Genomic DNA, 12,543 nt, shown 5'->3' on the forward strand with positions numbered 1-12,543 from the left:
CACAGAACAGTGAACAGTTGCTACAATGAGTCATGCTTGTGCAAGTACTGAAAGGTTAAATAACAAACTCCGTTAGCAAAGACTGGACTGCTACAGGATAGCAAAAGCCTGCAACACTTGCAGCTGGGGGAAACACCGCAGGCAGTTCTAATCTTAAATCTGCCAGAAAGAAAGGCAGGTACAGGAACTGTTTATGGATCTGTGGTTCTTACAATCTTTCTCCAGTGTTAGAGTGGATCTAACAGTTTTCAAGCCACAAGCAAGAAAATCCACAACAAGAGGAAAAACTTAATAATCTTAATTATCGTCAGAAAAATGACTGTCAAGCACAGTTTTATCTCTGTTCCATGGTGTTTCCGCTTGCTAGGGAGAGTACATTGATGAGTTGGATTGCTTTCTTTTCCTGGAATGATGAAATTTGAATAGCAGCAAATAGCACCTGTGGTGTCTCAACCTGTTTTTCGGTTCAGGGAAGGACAATGACAACATGACTAAGTCCAAAGGTTGGGTCTTGTAAATGGATTATAAAAATTTCTGACAATCAAAGAGACTCTACTTGTGCATTTCTACCTGCAGTGCACATCTCCATGCTTATTTGGAGGGAGATGGGCAAGTAGGTATAGACCTTCTTAAATTTCATCAGTATTGCACATCTATAGTTGCATTTTAAAGTTTTACCTGAGAGGTATTTTTCTGAGGAGAATTCTGAACAAATTTGTTTACTAATGGTTCATCTAATTCCACTGAACTAGAACAAGGAAATGACAACCAGACTATTCCAGCCCTTAGCCAGTTAATTTTATGGCTTTTTTTTTTTCCTCATAGGAAAAGTTTATGTTCTCTTTCCAGTATCCCTGACTTCAGGAAAGGGTGTTAGGGAGCAGAAAACTGAGTCTACGCATGCCTCTTGTCCCTTGCTACCTGCTCCATATTTAAAGCTCCATGATGTGTTTTGTGGTGGATTTTTTTTGGTGGGTGTGTGGGTTTGGTTTGAGTGTTGTTGGTGGTTTTGTTTTTTTTTCTGGAGACTCGTTTTTTTCCCTAGTGGGGAATAACTGTCATGTAGGTTAGTTTCACTGCAAGCTTGCAGTGACCATGTCCTTTTTATCTGTGGTGTTGACTGTTGTCTCCTTTTACCAGATGGCTTTGGCGATTGCAGACTGTTTCCCAAACTTCTTAAACAAGTGTAATCTAAAAAAGTTTTATTTGGTGATGAGTATCCCTGTGTTTACCAAGGTAAACTTTGCTTCAGGTGGTTAAATAGATTGCCTTGTGCTCCCTTTGCTTTCAGTCCTCTGCTTTAGGTTCATCATGATGGCAGTGAACAACCTGCCTCCCTGGTAGCTTCAAACCTACTCCTTCAAAAGGAACCACCAAAAGTTGGGATTTCTATAACACTCCAGCTTGTCTGCATCCCTGTGCTTCATCTGAAACAGGAGTAAGCTTTGCAATAGTGTTCTATTGTAAAGTTGCTGAGTTTATAACTCTGAGGTGCATTGTTTAACTTCATGTTTCCAAAATAAAAAGGGTTTAAACTGATACTATAAAAAGCGCTGACTGACTTTTATTCACCAAACTGCCCATACAGCTTTTCTGTTATGCATTACAATCTGCAATCCTCGGGTACACCAATGCATGGTTTCCATTTTGAGCAGCTGGTCCCCTTCTTGGAGCACCACAAAATTGCCCCAGGTATTCTTATCACTGTATACTCTGTTGTGTTCTCATCATGCTATTCTGGTTGCAAGACTTCAGATGGCTAAAACAGTCTCAAAATATTTGTGTTGCACATAACTTCTGACTTGAAAGTGATAGCTTGTGTTCTTTTGCTTCTGGGGTTGTTTCCATGCAACAAGTTCTTAGTTCGTGGGATATCATTCCTTATGGTGCTAGTTCTACACTTCTTGCTTGAACACTATTTTTGGCTTTTTATGGGATGAACAAGTAGTTGCTACTTCAGGCTGCTCTTGTTTATTATACAGCAGAGACAATTCTGGCTACAAAAACCAAATTTTAATGTGCAGGGTAAGAAGGCTGAACTTGGGTGGTTTTTTGTGCTTTGGATTCTTCACTTAAACCCTGGCTGGTAGCAGAGACAGTAGCGCTGTGAGTGGTGTCGAGAGGTGTACCTGTGGTGGGGGTGCCTAACGGGAGAGCCAGTGAGTCTGTGTGTTTGTCCGTGTGGCCCGGTAACTCGGGTGCCCGAAGGTGAGTGCTGGGAAGAGCCCATGTGTCTGTGTATCTGTGTGTCAGTCCGTGTGTCCCCCTAGCTCGGGTGCCCGAAGGTGCAGGCACACATGCAGAGTCCGTGTGTCCGTGTGTCCAGGTGTCAGTGTATCGGTCCGTGTGTCCGTGTGCCGGTCCGTGTGTCCATGTGTCCGTGTGTCGGTGTGTGTGTCCGTGTGTCCGTGTGCCGGTCCGTGTGCCCGTCCCGCCCAGCCCGGGTGCCCTCAGGGGCCTGGCGCTAACGGCCGCCTCGCGCCCCTCAGCCGTTGGGCCCAACGGCCGCTCCCCTCAGGCCGGCGGGGTCGGGCGGAGCGGCGGGGCCGGCCCGGGGCTTGGCGGGCTCCAAGGTGCGGGACGAGGCCGTCGCGGCGCCCCCAGGGCTGATGGGGAAGGAGCCGTGCGGACAAGGCGGTGGCGGGGCGGGGACACGGAGCGCGGCCGGGCGGGACCCCGAGCGCTGGCCCGGCCCTCGCTGGCCGGGAGCAGTCGCAGGCTCCGCCCGGCTCCGGTCTCGGCAGAGGCCGGCCCAAAAGACAATTTATAAACCCCGCCGTTTGTAGCGCTCGGCACTCTCCGGGCCTAAAGGAATTTTAATAGATTGTCATCTGCCGACTAACGATACTGGGGGTTTCTAAGAAAGAGGTTTCTGTGTCAGTCTCATCTCTCACTGGCCTCCACAAGCTTGCTCCGTGCGCTGACCGCCTCTGACTCGCTGCCAGTCGGCTCTTTTTTTGTTATTTTGAGGAGTGGGACAGACGTGTGTATGTGGTGATGGGCAGTGACTGAGAAGTCAGCTCATTTCCATGACCAAACCTAAAACCTAATGTGTTAATAACAGCTCACTTAAACTTTTCTCCTCTTCCCCTTCAGAATTGGCAGGTGTTCATCTTCATGAAGGAAAGAAACACTAGAAGTTCGGACTAGAGCTGGAGCGTTTGCTTCAAGATGCCCCAAAGGGAAAATACTCATCTGCAAGTCCCTTCTTTCAAAACTGCCAGTGTTCTTTCAATCAAAGAAAAACGTATTTTGAGAAAGATGACTTGTGAAGTCTGTGAACAAAGCTGTCTTCACAAGGATACCGAATGAAAGACATCATGCCTTACAAGGGACACTGGTCTTGAAGGGTGACACTGTGCTCTTAAAGTAAAACACAGGCACTGTAAAAACACTGATCCTGAACAAGAATAAGGATTATAAAAACTGCATCAGAATGTTTGTTAGTCCCAGGAGAGTCAGAAAATGCCATTTTTTGCAGCTATGTGCCACTTGCTTCATACTGTGTCTCATGATTTTTTGGATACCGTTTGATAATCAAATTGTGAGCCATATGAAGTCCTATTCCTACAGATACCTCATAAATAGTTACCATTTTGTGAATGACAGCCTGTCTATCAGCAGGGATAACCTGAACAGGGTATCAAGCTACCAATACTTGATCAACCACAGAGAGAAATGTCAGCAGCAGGATGTCCTTCTCCTACTGTTTGTGAAGTCTTCTCCTGAAAACCGTTATCGAAGGGATGCAATCAGACAAACTTGGGGTGATGAGAAGTATGTTCGTTCTCAACTTAATGCCAACATTAAAACCCTTTTTGCTTTAGGACGCCCAACACACCATGAGCAGAAAACACAGCAGCAAAGAGAACTTGAGCTCGAAGACCAGAAATACCAGGATTTGATTCAGCAAGACTTCTTGGATACTTTTCACAATCTCACTCTTAAATTGCTTTTGCAGTTTAGCTGGGTGAAGGCCTACTGTCCTCATGCCAGGTTCATTATGTCTGCAGATGATGACATATTTATCCATATGCCAAATCTCATTGCTTATCTCCAAAGCCTCACGCAAATGGGTGCTCAAGATCTCTGGATTGGTCGTGTCCATCGTGGATCCCCTCCCATAAGAGACAGGAGGAGCAAATACTATGTTCCATATGAAATGTACCAGTGGCCCTCTTACCCTGACTACACAGCAGGAGCTGCATATGTAATATCAAATGATGTAGCAGCTAGAATCTATGAGGCTTCATTGACTCTGAATACAAGTCTTTATATAGATGATGTTTTCATGGGTCTCTGTGCCAATAAAGTGGGAATTGTACCACAATATCATGTATTTTTTTCTGGGGAAGGAAAAGCTCCATATCATCCCTGCATTTATAACAAGATGATGACATCTCATGGACACGTAGATGATCTTCGCCAGCTCTGGAAGCAGGCTACAGATCCCAAAGTTAAAGAGATTACTTCAGGGATTTGGGGTAGAATGTACTGCAGACTGGTCAATATTGTGCTTCTCTGTAAACTGTACTATGTGGACACGTATCCTTGTTCAGCTGCGTTTTCTTAATACTTGAATATCTGCATTGAAGATCCACTGAGCCAAGACAGAGCAACAACATTTTAGGTGTTTATCCAAAATGTATGTAAACATGGAAAGAGGTAAAATTTACACGTGAATACTTGGGGTGGGCAGAGGGAGAGGAAGAAGATGGTCCCAGGGTCCCAGATTCTGTTCAGAGACTTATTGGAATAGCTCTACTGTTGTATTTGTACTTTTTATATTGTAGCCTGTTCTTTTACACTCTTCAAGGGATGCAAGTCTGGATTATAAGTGAACTATAATGGACTTGACTTCTAGACTTTGAAATGCTTGTTGAAAATACCTGTTTCTTTGAACTTGTCAGTAAGTCTTAATGGCCTTTATAAAAGCTATGTGAACTAAGGCATGTGGCAAAAAACCCCCTGTTATATCAGAATGGAGTAGACCTTTCAAAGCATGAGGAAAGTGTAACTTCTGACTTGATGAATGAGACTATCACAGTAGTTTAAGGTAGTGTCAAATATTCACCGTTTCTCAGTGCTTCATATAAAGTCAGTCTGGACCTGCACAGCTGACAAATAGTGAGTGGTAGAAGTGAAGACCTGCTACAATTGTTTTCTCAAAGCTGCCTAAATCTTTGAAACAGGGAAACAGTATTTGGATGCCCTCTGACTTGGTGGTTAAATAACAAAGGAACTCCCTTTAGAACCTGAAGCTATAAAAGGCCAAATACCACTCATGTGACTGGTTGGGCTAATAGTTCTCTGTCTTCTGAAGACTGAATCAGCACGTTTAAGAAGTCCAATCTTTAATAAGCAAATAAGTTAAGTTAGTTTTCTTCTAATAATGCTTCTGTTTTCCAGTATTCTAGAAGTGAAAAGCAAGCAAGAGTCCCCGGGAATGTTACTTAGAGCTAGGTAAAGCCTTAAAAAAACCAGAATTTCATGCTTGTACTAACAGAGAGGGAAGATATTTTCTGTACAAACTTTGACTTTGCATTGAAGGGATAGGGACATGGTGATTCACACAAACTCAGTACACAAATCATAATAACTAAAATATTTCTTCTGAAGTCAAAATTGTCTTTAAAATTTCAGGGTTGTTGGTGTCCATAAACTCCTGTACCTTGAATATGTCTCAACATTAATATCACTTGCAAAGGAACAAAATGCCTGTGCTTTGTAAGCCAAAAGAGAGCCAAGTGATGTGCAAACTGCAGCCCTTAGGAGCTGTCCTGTGGTGCCATACAGATACTGCAGAGAACCAGAGCTGCAGGCTGCCTGCAGTCCTTGCACAGCTCAGTCATGGTGCTTCCACAGACTCTCAGGACAGATATCTTAGTTGCTAATTGCCAAACCTGTGGCAGCTGTACAGGACTTGCTAGTTTGAAGCTGTGAGTAGTAAACTTGGTGTAACTAACTGCTACTGCTCTTGGAGCTGTGCTGCAGGTTTTCTGGTTTGAATGGATAATGGCATCTGTCAGTGCAGACAGAAGCCAGGAGTGAGCTTGCTGACTGTTCTCTAAGCTGTTCAGATGGAGGGTAGGTAGTTACTGGAGCCAAGTCAAACATGTAACTTTCTATCACTGGTTTTGCAGAAGGAAGATAATAAGGTTCCTAACTGGTCCCAAATGTGGGGCATATAAAGAGCTGACAAAGAAATAATTTATCAGTGTCAGAACAACTGATGAGTATAACAGCTATACTTCAGAAGGAACAAATCCAATTCCTTTCTTGCCTAAACAAATGGATAATAGTACTGGGGATGTAGATCTTTATAACCTGTTGCATACAGAGAAAATAAATGCACATATAGAGAAAGTATTGTATATTGAAGGAAAGCTGCTTCATCATATTTCTGACTTCTTGTGAGCCATTTAAATCAACAAAGCTGCACAGCAAAACTGCACTGCTAGAAAAGCCACCCTGTTCACTGAAGGGAAAGAGGGTCTTCATATGCAGTATGCAAGCAAAATGTGCTAGTAAGACTATAGTCTTCCAGCAGATCTACGTGTTGGGATTTGTTTTCACTCGTACTTGCAGAAGTAAGGTAATCTTTAAGTAGCTTTAACTAGCTAACATCTAAAACGCTGCTTAAATGTAGTTGCCATTATCTGAAAATCACCATTTAGACCATTGAAATACTTTGTTTTACAGTTGGTTTGAGCTTTGTTTGGATTGTTTCTTAATCTTAAAAGGGCCTTGATGTTTGTAGTATGCATTTTCTTTTGCTGCAGTGAAAAGAAGTTGCTTGTTGAATAAAAGGAAAGCATGAAGACACTCCTTTCAAAAAGTAGAAGAGACATAGAAAACTTCATATTTTCTGGTTCTAAACACAAATGAAGATTTGTACACTTCCATCAGGAATCTTTTTTAACAATAGTCTCAGTGCTCCAATGCAGGGCTGATAGGTTTTACTTCAAATAAAACTGTATCAGCCTGAATGGTCACTCCTCATTAAGAGTTTGACATTGTTGCACAGCATATTTAATGCTATTTTTTTATCTGTTTGTTTGGTTTGCATCAGTTTCCCTTTGATATTACTAATTTTTATACAAAATATTCAATATTTATTCTTAAACTTTGCTCTGTACCACAGAAATACAGTTGTTTTGTAAAATTTGTTTTGAATAAACAGACTTATTTCTTTTAAAAAAACCTAAGAATACAGAAAAGATAAATATCTCTTGTTGTTCTTTGTAACTGATTGGATCAGTTCTGATACTTTTAAGTGTTCTGAATTCCCTTTTACAAGGGACTTCAAACTGCTCCTCTTTCCCCACCCCCTGATGTGTGCACAAAGCAAAATTGGTGTTCCCAAGAAAGGAGAGAGCTCACAAATTTGTTTACCAAGCTTCTAGGTCTAAAGCTGTATAAAATTGCCAGGTATTAGAAGCTGTACCTGTTGTTAATGTTATAATTTCTATGTTCTCTTCAGGCAACCGTTCCCCTGGAGATGTGTATCTGTCTACACAAGATTTCAGATCATACTTTGCACCTTTGGAAAAGTAGCTGATGGTCTGGGGACCAGACATGGTATTTTCATAGGGTATAATTAAATTCAGATAATTATGATTTGTCTGTCTCCAATTTGTCTGACATAATGTATCAAGTTAGAGTTTTTACAAATGGAGTCATTCACATCAGGTAACTCCAGTGTAAAGACAGGGGCATAACTAAAGCACAAATTATATAAATGATAGTGAAGAAGAGAACAAAGGAAACGAAGCCAGGATTGTGGCATTTGGCTTCTTGCAGGGTTTTCTTGTGGGTTTTTTGTTTTCTGGGTTTTTTTTTTTTTTTTTAATTGTTCCCTTTGGCCTAGAAACTGCAGTTCAGCTAAAACTGGGTTTGCTTGATACTTTTTGTTGGAGTAAGTCATTTAAGTATCTGGTGCTTTACAATGCATTGTTAATAATATTTTTCTCAAGCTTTTGCAGAAACTTGAGCTTGCAGTTAAAAATCCCAGAAGCCTCTGAGAGGTATATAGTCAAATGTGAATATTCTGAACATTATGAGAGGATCTTTTAACAGCAGGGGTTTTTTGTAAATACATGCAAGGCTTATTCTAATGACTTCTTTTCTCACATCTTGTAATTAATGCTTCTAAGAGGAAAAAACCTGCCAAAAAGCCCCAACATGAACAAAAGATAACTCTTATTTGCTTTTCCATCTGATAGACTTGGGTATAAATGTATGGCTGTAAGCATTTCAGTGACTTCATTATTGCTAATTATTTATTAATCTTGGTGAACTTCAAAGAGGTTGTAGAGAATGTACTACAAATGCAGCAATTTGCATTCTAAGAAGAAAAAATATATATAGTGGTTCATGTGTGCAGCCTTACCTCCTTCTTGTTGACAAGTTCTCATCACTTTCACTGGTCACCAGGACTCTGCTGGATCCTCCTTGACTGGCTTCATGCATCACTTCAATCTGAATGAGAAGGACATGTTAAAACTGAAAATACTTAATTGCTGATGCTTTTATTTAGAGAACTTTAACTCTTTGAAAGAATAAAAACCAGATCCTACCTAACCTAGAAAGTCATTAGACAAGTTCAAATAATTGAATTCTTGATGTGCAGAAATATCTCCTATTTATATTCTCCATCTTTGCTCAGTGTTGGCATGGAGGCATTCCTTACTCCAGGCAAAGTCATTATATTCTTGTACCACAGAAGGGGAATTATCTCCTTGTGTAGATAATTATGAGCATAATAATCTGTTCCTTAGACTCTGGAAGACTATTTTTTCATTTCCTGTCTGAAGCCAACCCAAAGACTTCACATTTCCAGAGTTCTTTGTAGAATGCCCTGTGGAGAAATGTGGGAATCCTCCGTGTGCCTCTGAGAAGTGTCAGAGTCCCAGCAGCAGTGCTGGGTGAGGCAGTGCTGGGCACAGAGACTGTGTAGAGCCCGTGCCCAGGCTGCAACAGAGCTTTGGCACAGCTCCAGTGTTTGTTTTGATAACACTCTCACGCTCCCTTGTCCGGTCTTGCAGAGTTGGATCATTTCAAGTGCTCTCCAGGCAAGTTTTAAGCAGGCTTTTCCTCCTTTTGCCTGCAGTTTTAAGAGCAGCAAGCATTACTTGCACTTACTGAAAAGCCAGTCTATTCAAATTTAGTTAAACAACCCATCTGCTGAGTTTGCTGTTAATCCAAGCCAATATCTAAATCCCAGCAGAATCCAACTTCCTGAGCACTTTCATTTTCAAGGGCTGATTCTTACATTCTATATTGCTAAATTATTTAGCTGGATGATGATAATGATGGAATCCAGTAATGAACTATCCTCATATGAACTATTATCAGAACAATGGGAGCATAGGGAGGGGGCATAATTGCAGTATAGTCATGGGAAGTGGATTTAAAAATTAATGGATGTTTTATAAAGCCTATACCACACTGCTGCATACACCTAACTATGTGGGAGAAATGCAACTGATTACTTGCATTACTGATGAGAGTAAAACTAATTCAAAAGTCACTTTCTGTGAGTTTAGCCAAAGGGGACACCACCTGTATGTTCCTGCTGGTAACTGTTCTGTGCTTATTGCTGAAGTTGTGGGCTATGCTGGCCATTTCAGAAAATGGACGGCATTTAATTTTTGCTTTCAGCTTCAGAGGAATAAAGCTGAAATGTATGAACAGGCCAGGGGTGTGGATAACAGACAAGTTGGGTTAAAGTAGCTTGTCCTTATCAGAGAATTAAGTTAGCAATGCTCCAATTTTTTTTTTTAATTCTAAGTATAGGTATGTAAATATATTTATGAGGTTTTGAGTTCTCTCACAATATGAGATGTCCCCAAATTACAAGTAATCCTACCTTAATTCCACCTTTTGTCTTCTTAATGCTTTTCTTTTTTGATAAGTCTACTTCAGAAACAGTCTTTGGAGGGCAGGAAATTTCTGTAGACCTCCTGTTGGTAGCTGAAAGAGTAAAAAAGAAAGTAGAATTAGAAAATGTGCTAAAAGTTAAAATTCTACTTCCTAATAAAAGCAATGAGCAAAGGGGTAAATGAGGCCTGGCTTAGAGAACTGAGCTGTGCTGGAGCAGTGATGGACTGGGTGGAACAAGGAATAAATCCCCTTGTTCAGTGCTGCACTGTCTCAAATTGGCATCTTCAGCTCCACACTGAAAGGATTACTCTGGTTTGGCTTCCCCTGGGAAAAGCATCTTTAGGACAGCACAGGTAAATGTTAGCCAGCTGTACCAGCTTGTACCAGCTTGGGTAATTGCCACTTGCATGGTGTTGCTTGTGTGGGTTCCCAGAAAATTTTGTTTCTGGTAATGGTTTGCTGCTTGGTGTTGGATGAAAGGATTGTTCCCTGTAAGGTTTCATTACATGAGCAACTCTCAAAAGAGTAATCACAGGAGTTCAGCAAGGCACAGTGACAGGTGTGTAAGGACAGAATCTGAGGATATTATTTCAGAATATGCCCTGTTGTGTCAAGTTTGAGGCCCTTGCGGGCTCTGAAAGGCCCAGCTGACACTGAGGTGTCTGAGGCTCCTGGACATCCTTCACAACAAAAGCACCTGTGCTGAGCCTGCTGTCCAAAGCAAAGGGTTAGACTGAACTATGAGAGGGGAAATCATACATTTGGCTTGAGTAGAAAATAATGTCTGTTATAGATTTATCTTTGTTCTAGATTGGTAATGAGTTCACAGCACATGCAAGCACAAGGCCAACAGCACTCTTTCTCTTCTTCATTGCTGAATTTATATGGGCAGACATTCATGTCATGGGTGAAAAAAAGTATGAAAGCCAGGTGAAATGCTGAAACAATCTGGGTCAGGCAACAAAGAACAAAATTGAGGTTAAGTCCTTTTTTATTCTGGCAAAACTTTATAATTGAAGAAGCACTTTTTTTAAGAATGAAGCTGGTGTTTTCAAATGCATCTGGCAACATTTTGTTTAAGAGAGTTTCACCAAGTTTAATGTTTTGAAGTGTTGAGAGTTTTGATAGTCATTAACTTTTTCTTCTTTGGGAGAAGCTGAAGGATACAGTAAAAAAGATGAAGACTTCTTTGAATGAGGAGGACCTAGTATCAAAGGTTTGATGTAGGAGAGGTCTGAACACTTTTGTAAAAGAAACACCTTAACAAAGTTTCAAATGCCCTTGTCATTTTACATTCGTCTTTTAAAGTCGTTTTTAAAATGGCGAAAAGAAGCACATAGAAGCACTCAGATTATATTCAGTTAAAAAGGCAACATATCAGTTTCACAGATGATAATAATGGAAGCTGACATTTCTTCTATCCTGTCTTTTCAACAGCCTTATCACAGAGCTGGGAAGAGAATTAATTAAAGCAGCCTGTCTCTAACTCTTCCCTAAATCTTGGATTTATCCTATGCTGAGTGACATAAGGACTTGGCAATGCCCATTTCATGCCTGTTACCTCCTCACAATGACTCCATACTAGAAAGTTTCCTCAATGGAACAGTGAAATCTGGCAGTCACCAGCACCTATAATCAACTGGTAGAGAATTCTTGTGGTTCCCAGGACTGAGCTGAAATGCAAATGTCTCTTTTTGGCTCTCCCATCACTCTTTCAGCAGGGGACTTGTTTTGACTTTGAACACTACTTTCAACAAATATCTTTTTCCTATCCCCAAGCAAGCTCTCCCTGAAGTAGTATTTGTTCTCTCAAAGGTAATTTTATTTCACTCACAAAGTGGTGTAGTGACATTTTGGAACCAAGGGAACAAAAAGATTCAAGATGCAGCACATGGAAACTATTGATCCCAATTGTCAAACTTCTTCATGCCTTTCTGATCTGCAGGGAGGGTGACTGCTACTGTTGGCAAAACCTGAATATTTGGTAAGTTTTCAAATGGGTCCTTTTATGTGTTTTCCCATTAATCTCTGAGTAAAGTATCTGTAAGCATCAGCAAATTCACCCTTTTCTGTATTGATGCAGCCTGGAGTTTCTATTTAGCCATAAAGTCTCACCTACCACCATCATGACAAAACAGGCTGTGATCAGACATATTACACTAAAAACTATTATCTCCTGGAGCTTCTCCCAGCTTTATCCTATTTATACCTTGAAAATCAGCATTAAAAAAATAGATCTGAGACTTGGCCACCAAGATATTGTTTCATAATCTTAGCCACACTTGAATACCCTAGATATGCTGCCAATGTCTAGTTGCCCTCTCTAAATCTGAGTTCAGTCCCTTGGATTGCTCTACAATCTAATTCACAATGGATATGTCATGCAAATTAAGGGAAGCAACAGAAATAACTTCAGAAAACATAAGGACTTTTGCTTAGAAGAGCATAGTCAGCAATACCAAGTTGTTTGGCTTATTCATTATTCAGAAAATTTTGTAGCTTGAAGGGATGGTTGATATTGGTATGAAAACCCTTGCTGAAAGCAATCAGCAGAAAAAGTGGAAATCAGTTACAACTTTGATGTCTGGATCACAACTTGCAAGCTCAGACAGCTCCAGGTGATGCAAGAAAGAGCACAGCACAGTTTAAATGAAAGAT

General features: G+C 40.9%; 2 protein-coding genes across 6 annotated transcripts in view; one reads left to right on the forward strand and one right to left on the reverse strand.

Annotated features, from left to right (window-relative positions):
• MCF2L2 (MCF.2 cell line derived transforming sequence-like 2) overlaps positions 1–12,543 on the reverse strand; it is a 151,495-nt gene that overhangs the window by 68,947 nt on the left and 70,005 nt on the right. For all 5 annotated transcript variants that reach the window (XM_058030763.1, XM_058030766.1, XM_058030765.1 and 2 more), the window contains exons 14-15: positions 9,872–9,975; positions 8,393–8,481 (exon numbers count right to left, since the gene is read on the reverse strand). In XM_058030763.1, coding sequence (XP_057886746.1) covers positions 8,393–8,481; positions 9,872–9,975 — 193 coding nt within the window. The remainder of the gene's footprint in view (positions 1–8,392; positions 8,482–9,871; positions 9,976–12,543) is intronic.
• B3GNT5 (UDP-GlcNAc:betaGal beta-1,3-N-acetylglucosaminyltransferase 5) lies at positions 3,437–4,573 on the forward strand. Its single transcript, XM_058030767.1, has one exon. It carries the CDS (start codon positions 3,437–3,439, stop codon positions 4,571–4,573), a length of 1,137 nt encoding a protein of 378 aa, XP_057886750.1.

This window comes from Melospiza georgiana, chromosome 10 (genome assembly GCF_028018845.1).
Source record: "Melospiza georgiana isolate bMelGeo1 chromosome 10, bMelGeo1.pri, whole genome shotgun sequence".
Lineage (NCBI taxonomy): Eukaryota > Metazoa > Chordata > Aves > Passeriformes > Passerellidae > Melospiza > Melospiza georgiana.